At 38.6% G+C, this 18680-nt stretch overlaps 1 protein-coding gene across 1 annotated transcript in view; it reads right to left on the reverse strand.

The window, feature by feature from the left end:
• The window catches only part of LOC126006799 (guanylate-binding protein 6-like), a 150201-nt gene that overhangs the window by 2459 nt on the left and 129062 nt on the right, over nt 1–18680 (reverse strand). Inside the window, exons 4-10 of the mRNA XM_049772317.1 lie at nt 15636–15745; nt 15266–15462; nt 13927–14172; nt 6206–6486; nt 5301–5513; nt 880–982; nt 390–583 (exon numbers count right to left, since the gene is read on the reverse strand). Of these exons, the coding sequence (XP_049628274.1) occupies nt 390–583; nt 880–982; nt 5301–5513; nt 6206–6486; nt 13927–14172; nt 15266–15462; nt 15636–15745 (1344 nt within the window). The remainder of the gene's footprint in view (nt 1–389; nt 584–879; nt 983–5300; nt 5514–6205; nt 6487–13926; nt 14173–15265; nt 15463–15635; nt 15746–18680) is intronic.

Consider the following 18680-nt stretch of genomic DNA (forward strand, 5'->3'; position numbering starts at 1 on the left):
TTAGGGCACTTTTGTAGTCAAGAGGAATGGTAATTGTACACATCAAAACCATAATTGTAAGGCTGATAAAAATAGTACAGGAGGTAAGGCATTTGTCTTGCATGGAACTGACTTGGATTTGAATATTTAAACTCTTGACATCACATATGATCCACAAAAAGACTCCCTAAATAACTCCCCAAGCAGAGCTAGAAGTGAGAACAAAACACAGTTAGGTGTGTCCAATCCTACCCTCAAGAAAGAAATTATATATATAATTGTTAAAACGATTGTAAATACTTTAAACTATAATAAAATCAAATAAATGAAAGAGAAAAACAACTCTATTTTTTTCTCTGATCCTGTTACATGTTTGTGAACTGAATAGGCCCAATTACAAGCAGATTTACCTTCAGTTTATGATCCAATATTCTCTTATGTTCTTCGAGAAGGTTTTCTCTTTCTTTAATGAGCTTCTTTTCCAGTTGATCTATGTTTTCTTGGAGACTCCTCTTTTCTGCCTCTATTCGTTGCTGCTGCTCCTGCTGTTTCTGTTTTAACAGCTCTTGCTCCTTCTCAATTGCCTCCCTTTTGGTCCTCTCCTCTGCCCCAGGAAGATTTAGAGAGTGGAGAGAATTCAGTGAGGATTCATCCCTGTATTCCTGAGTTCAGAAACCAAACCCTATAGGAAGAAGTTTCTACTTCCTCCTACCCTTCTTCAGAGCAAATTTGAGAATGTGATGAAAAACACACCATGACTCCTCCTGTGTTCAGATTATCAGAGAGTGTTCTGCAGTTAGAACCAGAAGCACTCTTGTCCAGAAAATCTTTTCCATCCAGTCTGTCAAAGGGCAATGCTGTATCCTACCCTCCCATAGTGAACAGAGACCAGCCCAATACCTGCTAAGGCCCTTTCTCCTTCAGTGAGGGCTGTGTCTAGCTGCAGGATGGATTTCTCCACTACTGCCTGAGACTGCAAGAAGTTCTGTAAGACCTCATTTGACTGAAAACAAAAAGAGCAAAGGATTTAGATTTCCACTAAGATACTCTGTCCATGTCCATTTATTTTATTTTATTAAAAGAATTATGATCAACAGATTCCTTCATAGTACAATTTAAGATACACAATGAGTCAGGGCCCTTCCCACCACTAGTGTCAACCTCCCTCCACCAATGGACCCAGGACATACTTAAACTTTTATACGTTCTTCTAAACAGAGTCCAACCTCCATGGATTGTCCAGTCTCTATGCTTCTGATCTTTCAACCAATGCTACTTCTTTCTAAATATTTTTCTAACCACTCAGAATAAAATGTTTGTTTTACAAAAAGCACAATGTGTCATGTATTTCTATATTTGTAACCTGAATGTGAATTGGTGCCCCGAATGTATACTGCTAGTCTTCTGAAACTCTATGAATAGATTTATAAAATTAGATAATAATGGCAGTCATTAATTACTTCATAGTGATGAATTCGGAGAAATGTGTCAGATGATTTTGTCTACCAAAAACATCATAAAGAGCAGTTACATGAATGGTTTAATACATAATATATCTAGGCTATGTTGTATAACTAATTAGATTTATCTTATTAAATCATCTTCCTCATTTTCCAAAATGTTAAATGACACATCATTTAAAAATGAAAAGAATCTGAATGTAGTTTTGAGGTATTTAATAATCTAGAGAAAGAACTTAATAGTATACTTATAGTCAATAATAATTTATGATATATTAGTTGCTCACCATAATAATTTTATATAACTGCTTTAATTATAATTACTTGTGGGATCCATATTATCAGGTTAAGAAATGTTATTTCGGAGGGAGGGGGGAAGCCTCCATGCCAGATGCCTTCTCCCTAGTCTGGGGAGTGCTGGGAGGCTTGGCAGGCCCCCAGCCGTTCTTGTCTTTATTCCCTGAATTCAGGCCTTTCCTGGGTGCCAGCTCAGATGGCCTGAAGTGGGTTCAGGTGGACTCTTAGGGGTCCTCAGGCTTCCCCCTCCCTCTGTACTCCAGTGGGGAGGTGCATGGGGAGTAGGTTGGGCAGATACCTGGCTTCCGGTTTCCTCTTTGATTCTGGAGGCCAGCTCTTGCCAGGTATGGGGTTTGGGGAGGCCCCATGCCAGAGGCCTTTTCCCTATCCTGGGGAGTTCTGGGAGGCTTGGCAGGCCCCCAGCCGTCCTTGTTTTTTGCCCCTGACACCAGGCCTTCCCTGGGTGCCAGCTCAGATGGCCAGAAGTGGGTTCAGGTGTACTCTTAGGGGTCCTCAGACTTCCCCCTTCCTCCGTACTCCAGGGGGGAGGTGCATGGGGAGTAGGTTGGGCAGATACCTAGCTTCCGGTTTCCTCTTTGATTCTTGAGGCCAGCTCTTGCCAGGTATGGGGTTTGGGGAGGCCCCATGCCGGAGGCCCTCTCCCTAGCCTCCCTAGCCTGGGGAGTGCTGGGAGGCGTGGCAGGCCCCAGCCGTCCTTGTCTTTATCCCCTGACTCCAGGCCTTCTCTGGGTGCCAGTTCAGATGGCCAGAAGTGGGTTCAGGTGTACTCTTAGGGGTCCTCAGACTTCCCCCTCCCTCTGTACTCCAGGGAGGTGCATGGGGAGTAGGTTGGGCAGATACCTGGCTTCCGGTTTCCTCTTTGATTCTGGAGGCCAGCTCTTGCCAGGTATGGGGTTTGGGGAGGCCCCATGCCGGAGGCCCTCTCCCTAGCCTCCCTAGCCTGGGGAGAGCTGGGAGGCTTGGCAAGGCCCCAGCCGTTCTTGTCTTTTTCCCCTGACTCTAGCCCCCTCTCGGTGCTGGCTCAGATGGCCAGAAGTGGGTTCAGGTGGATTCTTATGGGTCCTCAGGCTTCCCTACTCCTTCTGTACTCCAGGGAGGAGGTGCATGGGGAGGAGGTTGGACAGATATCTGGCTTCTGGTTGCCCCTTTAATTTTGAAGGCCAGCTCTTCTCAGGTATGGGGTTTGGGAGTCCCCATGCCAGAGGACTTCTTCCTAGCCTGGGGAGAGCTGGGATGCTTGGCAGGCCCCCTTCCATTTCTCTCTTTTTCCCTAGACTCCAGGCCTTCCCTAGATGCCAGTCCAAGTGGACTCTATAGGGGTCATCAGGCTTTCCCAGCACCTCTCCCTACAGTAATGAGAATGCGCTTTGGGAGGAGGGCAGGTCGTTCTAGCACTGATTTATGTTGGGACAGTCATTGGAAATTTTTTCTCCTTGGTCTCCTATAGATAGTATTGTATGCATATTGTTTATATATGCATAATATCCATCTTGTATTGTGACCTTGATACTGCCCTTACAAAGCTCATTTCTAATCTTTTACTGCCTCAGTCCCAATCCTTATCTCCCCCCATCTTCCCATGTAGGTGCAGCTCATGACATAGAGTGATGAGTGCAGTTAGAGAAATAACTACACTGAAAACTATCATAACAATGTAAATGAATGAGGGAAATAGAAAGCCTGTCTTGAGTACAGGTGTAGGTGGGGTGGGGAGGATGGAGATCTTAAAATTTGGTGTTGGGAATCTTGCACTGGTGAAGAGGGCTGTTCTTTACATGACTGTTATCATACAACTACAATCACATTTGTAATCACAGTGTTTAAATAAAGATAATTTAAAAAAAGTACTAATTACTTGAAAATTTTGGCTTTCCCCATTTTATCCATAAATGATTTTTTTCAGGTGGTTTCTTAGAATGGGTATGCCTCATACAAAATCTTTTCATACTACACATTCAGATTATTTTTTGTAATTCTGAAAAATGTTTTCTTACTTGATTATTGCTTTGACTTTATTTTTCTTATTCTAGAAAATCTATTTTCTTCAGTTTCTATTTCTTTGATCTTTTTTCCATTAATCATCCTAGTTTCTATTTTGTATGTTCCTCTCATTTGAGGGAAGGTTTTTGTTTTTTTCTAATTTTCAGACACTCTTCAAAGGGTCCCTAGACAGAGGGGGAAATATTGCAGATATGTAGACAGAGCAGCATCGTAGGTAAGGAACTTTCTGGAAAGCACCTAGTCACCAGCTCTGAAGTACCCCAAAGGCATGAAAACCACATTCCTTTCAGATACAAATAGTGAACTCTGGAGATGGAGAAAAAAAAAAGAGACACTACCCAGATGCAGAAGCTAAAGCACCACAGGAGATTAGATTCCTGAGCAAAGAAGCAGCTCCAAAGAACAAAATATTATAAAATTCTGGAAAAGATAATTTAGAGTCCAAGGCTCTTCCCCTTGACTACAGCTTAGTCATGACACTTAGTAACAAAGCCCAACTATAAAACTACATTTATAAAGGCAGGTGGGGGATATTTCTCTATCTTAAAGATTAGACTATTTCTCAACTTGAGATTTGTATTTTTACCTTCCTCACTCTGCCTTCACCTCCTACTCATCACTTTCATATTTCTATAAATGAAACTATTCTACTTCACTAAGAATGAAAGTTTCTTTTCCCTCTGTGCTACTGAATATGAAGACATCAGGATTTCTGTACTTGGAGCATCTCTTTCCTGTCTCTCCGTCCAAGATTTCAGTGTTAAATCACAGTATAAAACACATTGTCAAGGCTCCTAGAAGTTATGCTGTATTCTAAAATTAAAAATGACTTATAATTTCTTTATAGATTGGGTCTATGCAATAAATCAAGGTATTAAGTAAAAAAAAGAAAAGTTATATCTCTGGGTCAGAGAACTAGTACAGTGGGTAAGGCACTTTCCTTGTACACAGCCAACCTATATATATATATATTCTATATAGTCTATACATATAGATTCTATATATTCTACATATATTCCATTTGGTCCTCTGAACAATGGCAGGAGTGACTCCTGAAGGTAGAGTCAGGAGTAACCCCTAAGCACCTCTGGATAGTGGCACCCAAACCAACAAACAAAATGAAAAGTAAATTTATATCTCTTATGCAATTGTCTATAGTTGTCTATATAGTTGACTTCCTTTATTTCCTATGATAAAGTTTGATAAAAATTGTACTTTTATAAATGACTATCAATGACACCACAAATATGCTACTGAACTAAGAAGTAAATAAATATATCTATATCTGGATTTCAGCAATACGTGCTCATTTGGGGGAATTTACTTCCCTATATGACTGAAACCCAACTACAATCAGTTTGTAATCAAATTGTATAAATAAAGACATTAATAAAAATTCTAAAATTGGTAAAAAAATATGAAAACTAGTGGGACTGAAGAGGTAAAGTTGTCATAATACTCCCTTGCTCTCATATTTAAAATTTGTACTCTATTTCTCTTCACACTATTCTGTAGAATCTTTATGCTTCCCTTATTCCTCACCTTCACTCCTTTCCTGGAAACCTGCTGGTAGTCCTGCTTAATTTTTTCCTTTATTTCCATGTAGCATTTGTGTCCTCCAGGAACAGAGAAAAGTCCTGCTGAAACACTTTCCATCAATGGTTTTGAAAGCTGCTCAAGAATAGCCTGGCAGCACTTAAGAGATGCCTCTTCGTTCTTCAGCAAAAATTCTTCCTTTTTTTCTTTTATAATTTTCTGTAAAGGGAATACATATGATGTCATAAGAAGAAAGAATAGTGGTAGTAAAATTCTCAAATACCCTGTTAGGAGGAACTGTCTAACCATCATCCTTGTGACAAAATTTTTCTGTTAAAGAAGAAAATGCAATAAAAGGGGATAAAAAGTTTTAATTTTTTCAGAGCCTTATAAATTTCTTACAGGACTGTGGGGAATTTTTTTTAACTTCCCTAGAACTCTGGTGATCCAACTGAAATGTTACACTTGCATATTCAAACTTCTGTAATTAATCCCTTGCTATTGTAACATTATTCAATAATTTTCAATCTTATAGTAATATAATAAAGATCATACTAAATTAAAATTGTATGGGAGAAAGGTCAATAAAAATTGTTGAAAATTTAGAATGAATATATGTTCAGAGGACAATATATCAACTCAGAATGACTTTTTGGTATTCTGTGCATACCTGGAAACTCAAAAATTCACTTCAGTAAGATGTCTAACATGATTTTGCTGCATAGATAGATCAGAAAAATTTTTAATAAAGTTTCACTGTTTTAGGAGGAAGAAAATATAGTACTTTGAAGTTCTGAGCTCGAGATCCTAACTTTCTTGACTATGACTGAGAAATGAAAGCTGGAGTCAATGAAGGCACATATATGTTTAATGTTCAAGGGAATGAATGATAACAGACAATGCAAACTTACCACAAGATTCTTCTGAAACTCTTGGTTTTCATCCTTGAAGGAATTCTTCATGAAAATTGAAATGGCCTCTTTCTCACAGGCTGCGTGCACGTCCAGTAGCTCTTCAATTGTGTCTGTTGGAAATTTTACTTTCTGGATCATTTGTTCACTGTAGTAATCAGATGCCATCTGCATAGCAGCTGAGTTCTCAAGCTGAGCTAATGTTGTCACTGCATTCTCCAAACAAGGAACATTTCCACTGCTAATAGTATCAACATAGGTCACCACCAGAGTAGCCAGACCTAAATAAGCAAATAATGCAGAAAATTGATGAGATGAATACCAAGATATCATTCAACAGAACACAACACAGAACACTGATTTGGTATTCAGTCCTAAAAACAGAGGATTGGTCAGGAAATTTACAAATATCAAATTAACAATGAATAGGATTCATAATTTGGAGACTACATTTTTAATCATTTAACAAACAAATAAACATACCTTACTTTTTTTTACTAGCCTCAATTTCATTTTTATATTGGCATTTCTTTTGGGGAGAGTTCTGAAGTCCACATTGCTTAACAAATTATCTTCATCCAATATACTAAGGTATATGTGGTAAATATTTCCCATTAAGAAATTAAAAGCACTGAACTCCGCTGGATCTCAGATGCCAGCACCCTTCTGCCTCTCTACTCTGCTGTCCTGCATTTTCGGCCTGATTTCACCCTGGGTGCGGCTCATCTGCAGCCTGCCTTCCCGTGAACCTTCCGTGGAGGTGAGTCGACACGCCCAGAAAGGGAGGAGCCACTGAACTCCGCTAGATCTCAGATGCCAGCACCCTTCTGCCTCTCTACTCTTCTGTCCTGCATTTTTGGCCTGATTTCATCCTGGGTGCGGCTCATCAGCCAGCCTGCCTTCCAGTGAGCCTTCCGGGGAGCCTGCCTTCCCGTGAGCCTTCCATGGAGGTGAGTCGACAGGCCCAGAAAGGGAGGAGCCACTGAACTCCGCTGGATCTCAGATGCCAGCACCCTTCTGCCTCTCTACTCTGCTGTCCTGCATTTTCGGCCTGATTTCATCCTGGGTGCGGCTCATCTGCCAGCCTGCCTTCCCATGAGCCTTCCGTGGAGGTGAGTCCACACGCCCAGAAAGGGAGGAACCAGAGGAGCACGGTTGCTCCGCTCCCCTTCGCGACGGTGCACATCATTTAGCCGATGAATACAACCACAACACGTAGAAAAACCCGCAATACTAGTGTGACAATGGGGAAACAACACGGGCCAGTGCCAGACATAGAAAATGAAGATGGCAACTCTGATGACTTGAGCCTGACCAACCACCTAGTCAGTCTCTCAGATAAGGAGTTTAGAGTTGCAATATGGAACATGTTCAAAGAACTCAAACAAAGTATAGAAGAGAACACTAATAAGAATCAGGAGAATATGAAGATAGAAATGAGAAAACTCCAAACAGAAATTTCAGATCAAATAACAGGTCTGAAAAACTCAGTAGATGAATTGAAGAAAAAACATGGTTGAGATTTCCCACAGGTTAACAGCAGCTGAGGATAGAATCAGTACACTGGAAGATGAGATGCATAACAATTACATACAGCAGAAGAAATTGGAAAAAAGCCTCAAAGCAAATGATCAAACAATGGAAAAATTACTCAAAGAATGGGAACAGATGAAAATAGAAGTTTATGATAAGCTCAACAGAAACAACTTAAGAATCATTGGAGTCCCAGGAAGAAAATCTCCAGGAAGAATCAACAGTCAAGAACATCATTAAAGAGAAACTACCAGAGCTAATGAATACATGTGATCAAATCCTGCATGCCCGAAGAGTGCCAACTAAAAGAGACCCCAGAAAAAACACCCCAAGACACATCCTAGTCACAATGACGAATCCCATAGATAGAGACAGAATTCTGAAAGCAGCAAGATCGAAAAGAGAAATTACATTCAAGGGAACATCCTTGAGATTTACTGCAGACCTGTCACCAGAAACACTCAAGGCCAGAAGGCAGTGGTGGGACATAGTGACAAAACTCAATGAAATAAATGCTTCGCCTAGAATACTGCACCCAGCAAAACTCACTTTCAGGTTTGAAGGAACAATACATAGTTTCACAGACAAACAACAGCTCAAAAACTTCACAGACTCAAAACCATTCTTAAAAGAAAAACTGAACGGCATACTTTAAGACAAGGCTTACCAACAGACACACCAAACTTTAATATAAAGATGGCACTAACTCCCAGGACAGTTCTTTCTCTCAATGTCAATGGACTAAATGCACCAGTTAAGAGACACAGAGTGGCTAAATAGATCAAAAAACTCAATCCAAACTTCTGCTGCCTACAAGAAACGCACCTGAATAGTCAGAACAAACATAGACTCAAAATAAAAGGCTGGAGGAAAATCATCCAAGCAAACAACACCCAAAAAAAACCAGGAGTGGCCATACTAATATCAGATGATGCAAACTTTATACTTAGGAAAGTTGTAAGGGACAAAGATGGACATTTTGTATTAATCAAGGGATATGTACAGCAGGAAGAAATCACCCTCCTAAACATATATGCACCGAATGAGGGGCCAGCAAAATATTTAATACAACTGTTGACAAATCTGAAAAATAATATCAATAACAACACAATAATTGTGGGAGACCTCAACACGGCATTGTCAACACTAGACAGGTCAACCAGACTGAAACCCAACAAGAATATACTAGACCTGAGGAGAGAAATGGAAGAAAGAGGCCTAGTAGATATATACAGGACACTCCACCCCCAGAAGCCTGGATACACATTTTTCTCTAATGTACATGGGACATTCTCCAGGATAGACTACATGTTAGCACATAAAACATACCTCCATAATATCAAGAGGATAGAAATTTTACAGGCTGCCTTTGCTGACCACAAAGCCCTGAAATTATATATGAACCACAAAGGGACACAGAAGAAAAATTTTAACACCTGGAAGTTAAATAGCCTCATACTGAATAATCAGTGGGTCCGAGATGAAATCAAAGAGGAAATCAAAACCTTCTGAAAACAAATGACAATGGAGACACAAACTATCAGAACCTATGGGACACAGCAAAAGCAGTACTGAGAGGAAAATTTATAGCTTTGAAGCACACATCAGGAAAGAAGAAGGGGCATACCTGAATAGCTTAATGACGCAGCTCATAGAATTAGAAAGTGCTCAACAAAAGGATCCAAAAATAGGGAGGCAGAAGGAAATAACAAAGTTGAGAGCAGAAATCAATGAAGTGGAAACCCGAAAAACCATCCAAAAGATCAACGAAAGCAGAAGTTGGTTCTTTGAAAAAATAAACAAGATTGATAGACCACTGGCAAAATTAACAAAGAAAGAAAGAGAGAGAAACTTGATAACTCGTATTAGGAATGAAAAAGGAGAGATCACTACTGATATGGTAGAGATTCAAAGGGTAATCAGAAACTACTTTGAGAAACTCTATGCCACTAAAAATGAAAACCTGGAAGAAATGGATAAATTCTTGGAATCTTATAATCTTCCACGATTGAATGAAGAGGATGTAGCATATCTAAACACACCCATTACTATTGAGGAAATTAAGAAAGTAATCAAATGTCTGTCCAAAAACAAAAGCCCAGGCCCAGATGGATTTACTAATGAATTCTTTCAAACCTTTCAAGAGGAACTACTACCAATCCTGGCAAGACTCTTTCATGAAATTGAAAAAACAGGAAAACTTCCAAATAGCTTTTATGAAGCCAACATCACCTTGATACCTAAACCAGACAGAGATGCTGCGAAAAAAGAAAATTACAGACCAATATCGCTGATGAATGCAGATGCAAAGATCCTTAACAAAATCCTGGCAAATAAGATTCAATGCCTCATTAAGAAGATTATCCACTACGATCAAGTAGGTTTCATTCCAGGAATGCAGGGCTGGTTTAACATCCATAAATCTATCAACATAATACACAACATCAATAACAAGAAAAATAAAAATCACATGATCATATCAATCGATGCAGAGAAAGCATTTGATAAGGTCCAACACCCATTCTTGATCAAAACTCTCAGCAAGATGGGAATGGAAGAAATCTTTCTCAATATAGTTAAGGCCATCTACCACAAGCCAGAGGCAAATATTGTCCTCAATGGAGAAAAACTGAAAGCCTTTCCTCTAAATTCTGGCACAAGACAAGGCTGTCCTCTCTCACCACTCCTATTCAACATAGCACTGGAAGTACTCGCTATAGCGATTAGGCAAGAAAAAGATATCAAGGGAATCCAGATAGAAAAGGAAGAAGTCAAGCTCTCACTGTTTGCAGATGACATGATACTCTACTTAGAAAACCCCAAAGACTCTACCAAAAAGCTTCTAGAAACAATAGACTCATATAGCAAGGTGTCAGACTACAAAATTAACACACAAAAGTCAATGGCCTTTCTATACACCAATAGTAATAAGGAAGAAATGGACATTAAGAAAACAACTCCATTCACTATAGTGTCACACAAACTCAAATATCTTGGAATCACCTTGACTAAAAATGTGAAGGACCTATACAAAGAAAACTATAAAACTCTGCTCCAAGAAATAAGAGAGGACACATGGAAATGGAAGCACATACCCTGATCATGGATTGGCAGGATTAACATCATTAAAATGGCAATACTCCCCAAAGCACTGTACAGATTTAATGCGATCCCCCTAAAGATACCCATGACATTCTTCAAAGAAGTGGATCAGGCACTTTTGAAATTTATTTGGAACAATAAACACCCTCGAATAGCTAAAGCAATCATTGGGGAAAAGAATATGGGAGGAATTACTTTCCCCAACTTTAAACTTTACTACAAAGCAATAGTTATCAAAACAGCATGGTATTGGAATAAGGACAGGCCCTCAGATCAGTGGAATAAGCTTGAATACTCAGAGAATGTTCCCCAGACATACAATCACCTAATTTTTGATAAAGGAGCAAAAAATCCTAAATGGAACAAAGAAAGCCTCTTCAACAAGTGGTGTTGGCAAAACTGGGTAGCCACTTGCAAAAAAATTGAACTTAGACCCCCAGCTAACATCATGTACGAAGGTAAAATCCAAATGGATTAAAGACCTCGATATCAGACCCAAAACCATAAGATATATAGAACAACATGTAGGTAAAACACTCCAGGACATTGAGGCTAAAGGCATCTTCAAGGAAGAAACTGCACTCTCCAAGCAAGTGAAAGCAGAAATTAACAGATGGGAATATATTAAGCTGAAAAGCTTCTGCACCTCAAAGGAAATAATGCCCAAGATACAAGAGCCACCCACTGAGTGGGAGAAACTATTCACCCAATACCCATCAGAAAAGGGGCTAATCTCTAAAATATACAAGGCACTGACAGAACTTTACAAGAAAAAAACATCTAATCCCATCAAAAAATGGGGAGAAGAAATGAACAGACACTTTGACAAAGAAGAAATACAGATGGCCAAAAGACACATGAAAAAGTGCTCCACATCACTAATCATCAGGGAGATGCAAATCAAAACAACAATGAGATACCACCTCACACCACAGAGAATGACACACATCACAAAGAATGAGAATAAACAGTGTTGGCGGGGATGTGGGGAGAAAGGAACTCTTATCCACTGCTGGTGGGCATGCCGTCAGTTCAACCTTTATGGAAAGCGATATGGAGATTCCTCCAAAAACTGGAAATCGAGCTCCCATAAGATCCAGCTATACCACTCCTAGGAATATACCCTAGGAACACAAAAATACAATACAAAAACCCCTTCCTTACACCTATATTCATTGCAGCACTATTTACCATAGCAAGACTCTGGAAACAACCAAGATGCCCTTCAACAAACGAATAGCTAAAGAAACTGTGGTACATATACACAATGGAATATTATGTAGCTGTCAGGAGAGATGAAATCATGAAATTTTCCTATACATGGATGTACATGGAATCTATTATGCTGAGTGAAATAAGTCAGAGAGAGAGAAAAAAACGCAAAATGGTCTCACTCGTCTATGGGTTTTAAGAAAAATGAAAGACATTCTTGCAATAATAATTTTCAGACACAAAACAGAAAAGACCTGGAAGTTCCAGCTCACCTCAGGAAGCTCACCACAAAGAGTGATGAATTTAGTTAGATAAATAACTACATTTTGAACTGTCCTAATAATGAGAATGTATGAGGGAAATTGAGAACCTGTTTAGAGTACAGGCGGGGGTCGGGTGGGGAGGAGGGAGACTTGGGACATTGGTGATGGGAATGTTGCACTGGTGATGGGTGGTGTTCTTTATATGACTGAAACCCAAACACAATCATGTATGTAATCAAGGTGTTTAAATAAAAAACAAACAAACAAACAAAAAATAAAGTCCATGTTGTCTTTAAAAAAAAAAAGAAATTAAAAGCAGGTCTGGAGTGATAGCACAGCAGGTAAGGCACTTATGCCTTGCATGTGGCCAATTTATGTTCAATCTCTGGCATTCCATATGGTCCCCCAAGCCTGCCTGGAGTGATTTCTCAGCACAGAGCCAGAAGTAAACCCCAAGCACTTCTGAATGTGGACCCGAAAACAAAACAAAACAAACAAACAAACAAAAAAACCCAAACAAAAAGAAAAGAAAAGAAAAGAAAAAAGAAAGAAAAAGAACAAGAAAAGAAATTAAGAGCAAAATATACAGAATTAGGTAGACATATGATTCAGGATAAAATGCTATTTTAAAAGTTCTGAAATCGGAGGCTGGTGACATGGCGTTAGAGGTAAGGTGTCTGCTTTGCAAGTGCTAGCCAAGGAAGGACCGCGGTTTGATCCCCCGGCGTCCCATATGGTCCCCTCCAAGCCAGGGGCAATTTCTGAGCGCATAGCCAGGAGTATCCCCTGAGCATCAAACAGGTGTGGCCCCAAAAAACAAAACAAACAAATAAAAAAAAAGGTTTGAAATTGGGGACCAATGAGATGGTACAGAGGTAGGGTGTTTGCTTTTTACGCAGCAGAATCAGGAAGGTGGTTCAAATCCTGGGATCCCATATAGTCCCCTGGGCCTGCCAGAAGCAATTTCTGAGCACAGAGCCAGAAGTACCCCCTGAGCACTGCCGGTGTGACCCCAAAACCAAAACAAACCTAAACAAACAAAAAAAACCACCTATAATTTTAAATGCATTTCTATTTAAAATTAGAAGAAGAGACTATTATCTTAATGTTTAGGCAATAGAATTCCTCTGTTCTCTCAAACATCTTCACTCTTCTTCAAAGAACATTTTTTTTTTTGATTTTTGGGCCACACCCAGCATTGCTCAGGGTTACTCCTGGCTGTCTGCTCAGAAATAGCTCCTGGCAGGCACGGGGGACCATATGGGACACCGGGATTCGAACCAACCACCTTTGGTCCTGGATTGTCTGCTTGCAAGGCAAACACCGCTGTGCTATCTCTCCGGGCCCTCAAAGAACATTTTAATGTATGATTCCCCCAATAGAAGTTACTATAGTATTTTCTTCATATCTTGTAGCAAGTTTCTCATGAGTGTAGGAATTTTTGGATAAAGTGAAAACCACTGATAAGTGACAAAATTTACAATATAAAGAGTTGTTTATAAATTCCAAATCTGGGATAAGCCAGGTATATTTCTTCAATTAGCTAAAGCACATTTTAAAGCATATTCTACATATTTTGGGTCCTATACATCTATGAAAAAGGAGACTCACGTTTTCCGGTAACAATGAATCCCTCTTTGAGAGTCTTGATTTTTGCATTGGTGAATATATATGAACAGAATTTTTTTGTTTGCTCCTGAAATTGGAGATCCAGTTGATTTTCCGGCACATTCTCAATATTGGCTAGAAGATTTTTGTCATGTATTGGCCGATCAAAGACAAAACACTTGCGTTTTGGAAAGAAATGCCTGATGCTTTCTCTGGAAACATTGGAGGTTTGCATTTTGGGATTTTTGCCTGAAGAAAAAAAATTATACATATTTCAATGGAAATAGTCTAGGGGTCTTGGAGTTGAAAAATTTTAGTACAGATTTTTTTATTATTGTTATTATATTTTTTGGTTTGTGGCCACAACAGAAGTGCTCAAGGGTTACTCCTGACTGCATTTAGAAATACTTCCTGCAAATGCTTGGAGAGCCACCTGGGATGCCGAGAATTGAATGTGGGTCAACTGCATGCAATGCAAGTTACTTGTATTCAGTGCTATCTTTCCAGCCCTGTGATTTTTTTCTTTTTTCATATAATGTCATTTTTTATGCTAATAACTCCTTTAACAGTGTTTCTTTGAACAACTAATGTATACCAGTAAGACTTTAGGAAACATCCGATCCAGTTAAAAAAAAACTAAGATTGGCATTCCAGACTTCAACGTGATAGAGTAGTTAGAGAATTAAATCCTGAATTAAAGACTTAAAGGAAAAAAAAAGTCAAATATAACTTTTAGTTTATTTGATCCATGAGAATTAAGTTTGGGCCCCAAACAAAGAGCACAAATGAAAGATACTAAAGCACTATTCTAAATATTAAAAAAAAATACTAGTTATTTAAGAAAAAATAGTTCAATGCTGAAAACAAATAAATACAACTTTAGCTACTTTTCAGTAAAACCTCTTGAATGGGGTCAGAGTAGTGACGTTACAGATAAGGCGTCTGCCTTGCAAGTGCTAGCCTAGGATGGACAGCAGTTCGACCCCTGGTGTCCCATATGGTCCCCTCAAGCCAGGCGTGATTTCTTAGTGCACAGCCAGGAGTAACCCCTGAGCGTCAACGAGTGTGGCCCAAAAATCAAAAAAAAAAAAAAAAAAAAAAAAGAAAAAGAAAACCTTTTGAATGCCACTTTTTTGAGGTAAAAAAATATTGTTAATGTGATAGTGTCTCCTATTCTGTTAATTAATTTTAATGTGTGCATTCAGAAAATATAAGCAGACTATTAAATCAATATGAAGCAATCAGAATTGAAGATAAATAAACGTTTCATAAAATATGTGCCCTTACAAATAGGACAAGGTAGCTCCCACTACTATCCACTTCCCAGGGCATGAACTCTTACTTTGACTCAGTTTCAAAGCATTTTCCAGGTAGTCATCTTCTGTGACAGAGCGACCATCTATCTTCAGTTCCAGAGTGAAATCACGGACAGCCCAGATAAAGTCTGGAAAGAAGCCCACAAAATCTACCGAATCTTCTACTCCATCGGGACAAGGGGAAGCCTTTGTCTTAATGAGTTCTGTGAGCTCTGTCACATAACTAGAACTTGGTTCAGGAAAAGAAAATCAGATCAACAACCCACACATTTTTCTAATAGAAAAGATTATTAACACTCTTTTGTCCAAAGTTCCCTCTCATGACCTTCCTTGTCCCAGGGATTTTAACTCCAATAAACACATGGGCACCAGGGAGGTTGGTTCTTGGAAGGATACTGCAGCTGCTCCAGGGCCTGATGGTTGATGGTTCCTATGCTGTTATAGATAAAACTGCTACAGAGAAGCACAGCCAGGGCAAAGATCCACGAGTCATTCTTAGGGTCACCCTGAGATATAGATTTTAAAAAAGAGTGATGGCAATTAGCTCTTTGAAAATTGAATACAACTATTAATCACTCATTTTATTTATATTTTAAACCACTATGTAATGAAGTATGAAGACAAGCATAAATGAAGTTATCATCTTTAACAAGTACAAAAGTGTTTTTGTGATTTTGATATTTTCATAAATAATATATTCTAAACATCATAGATTTTCTTTTGTTTATTTGTTTTGGGGCCACACCTGACAGCACTCAGGGGCTATTTTTGGATCTGTGCTCAGAATCACTCCTGGCAGGCTCGGGGGATCATATGGGATGCTGGGATTAGAACCACTGTCCATCCTGGATTGGCTGCATGCAAGGCAAATGACCTACTGCTGTGCTAATAGATTTTTCTTTTATAAATTGAATAAAAAACATATAACAGAGCCAAAGAAATAGTACAGTGAGTATGGTAATTGTCTTGCATGTGACCAACCCACATTTGATACCTGACACCCCATATAACCCCTTAGGAGAGAGTTATCTCTAAGTACAGAGTCAGAAATAATCAATCCCTGAGCATCTGGGTGTGGGCCAAAATTAAAACAAAAAAATCCCATTATATATATAATATACAGTCTATAAACTCACATATGGTATATAAGAATACATATATTAAATATATATATATATATGTTTAAGAATGAATCTCTGAACATCTTCATTCTACACATATTTAGTAACTATTGTCTATGTAAAATATACCAAAGAAGACACAACAAAAATTCCACTTATATCAGTCAGCAAATATCTCTAGGAAGGATTTGGTACTTTCCATGAGCTTCAGATTTCAAAAAGCAAACTTAAAGTGACAAATGTTATTTTCAAGAAAGCAAGGCAAAACAGTGATAGATATCCGAAGATGACCATTTCAATAACAATTTCACATATAGTAATGGATAAAAGCAGCATAACTTGTAGTTTAAAAAAATAAAAAATGAATTCTGGGGAGATAGTACAGTCGGTGAGGCACTTGCTTTTCATGCAGCCAACCTGGATTTGATCCCCAACACAGCATATGGTCACTCTAGGAGTGATCTCTGAGTGCAGAGTCATGAGTAAGCTCTGAGCATACCTGGGTGTAGTCCAAATTTTTTTTGAAAATTTGTTTAAATGTAAGCAGTCATTAGGAAAACACCTAGCAACCCAAATATTGACCTGAGAGACAGTGCATGGTTTAAGGTGCATACCTTGCATTGTATGACCCTGGCTTAATTTCTTTGGGTTTTTTCGTTTGTTTGTTTTTGTTTTTTGGGGGGGCACATCCATTGATGCTCAGAGGTTACTCCTGGCTATGCACTCAGAAATCTTTTCTGGCTTGGGGAATCATATGGTATGCTGGGGGATCGAACCGCGATCTGTCCTAGGTCAGTCTCATGCAAATCAAATACTCTACCACTGCACCACCACTCCAGCCCCTATTTTCTGACAGCTTACATTTCCCCGGTGTTACCCAGGGTAGTCCTAGAATACTGTCACATGCAGACCTGGAGGCCCCAATCCCACTCAGCGTGGTGCTTAACACCCGAGGGCATAACATCTTTTATCCCTCAACACCTTAATCATTATATTCTTTGCATTGAACCAGGGACACTCAGTTATTGATAATCACTGAGAAGGATCCCTACTGTCCTGAGCATTACTTGGAAAGCTCAAACAGACAGACAAACAAAATGAAGCAGATCTATAAGAGTTTGAAAAAGAGTATCTAATATTAAAAAGTCATTTCTTTTTGAATTGTTGTATTTCAATTCCTTTTTTCCTGTCCTCTCTCAAACCGATGTTGAGAGACTCTAGAAGGATTATGCCCATTTTCAGCTTATTTGATTTTTACCTCACTTTTTTGCTTTTCTTTTCTTCAAACAAAACCACTTAACTTGAACTATCTAGTTCCGCCTCTCAAATAGAGGAGGGAATAATGAGAGTACCAGGACCAAACAGATATATGATCACTAAGTAGTAAGCTAGACACAGAGGGGACCACTTATTCTGGCAGCTCGGGGGGTGAGGGTGGGGGGATATGGGATGCAGGATGGGAACGGGGGTGGAGGAAGGACAAACTTGGTGACTAGAATTCCCCTGATTCAATGTTAATATGTACCTAAAATACTATTGTGAAAGATATGTAAGCCAATATGGTCAAAATAAAAATTATATATATATATATAATAAAAAAGTAAATTTCAAGGAGAGTATTCAAGAATGATTAGAAGGTAAACTGAAAGAAATAAAGATGATGACAGAAATACACAAATCAACAGAAAAAAATAGAAATCCTAACATAAAGGAATTTTTACAATAAAATAGTTATTAAATTTGACTGTAGAAGAGGGTAGGCATAGAAATAAAGGCTAAATTTTAATAATTAACCAGGTATCACAAATCTAATTTGCTTGTACAATTATAGCACTATCCAAAAATGTAATAATACAAAAATTATTTTATAGAAGCAATGTATAAGTTCCTGAGATTAACATAACTGTTGAAAATTGTGTCTGTAAGAATTTATATGAGAGTTTTAGTAGGAGTTAGAAGTGAGGATAGTGTATTCATTACTTGTTTCCTATAACATATCTTTAGTTATAAATTTGTATAGAAAATTATTAGAATTATGACAAACTAAAATTTTTCAGTCGGATTCATATATCAGTGTTTGATATATGACTTTAAAAATATATATAATTTCTCCCATACGATCCAGCTATACCAATCCTAGGGATATATCGTAGGAACACAAAAATACAATACAAAAATCCCTTTCTCACACCTATATTCATTGTAGCATTGTTTACAATAGCCAGACTCTGGAAACTGCCTAGATGCCCCTCAATAGATGAATGGTTAAAGAAACTATAGTACATATACACAATGGAATATTATGCAGTCAACAGAAGAG

The sequence above is a fragment of the Suncus etruscus genome, chromosome 4 (assembly GCF_024139225.1).
Source record: "Suncus etruscus isolate mSunEtr1 chromosome 4, mSunEtr1.pri.cur, whole genome shotgun sequence".
Lineage (NCBI taxonomy): Eukaryota > Metazoa > Chordata > Mammalia > Eulipotyphla > Soricidae > Suncus > Suncus etruscus.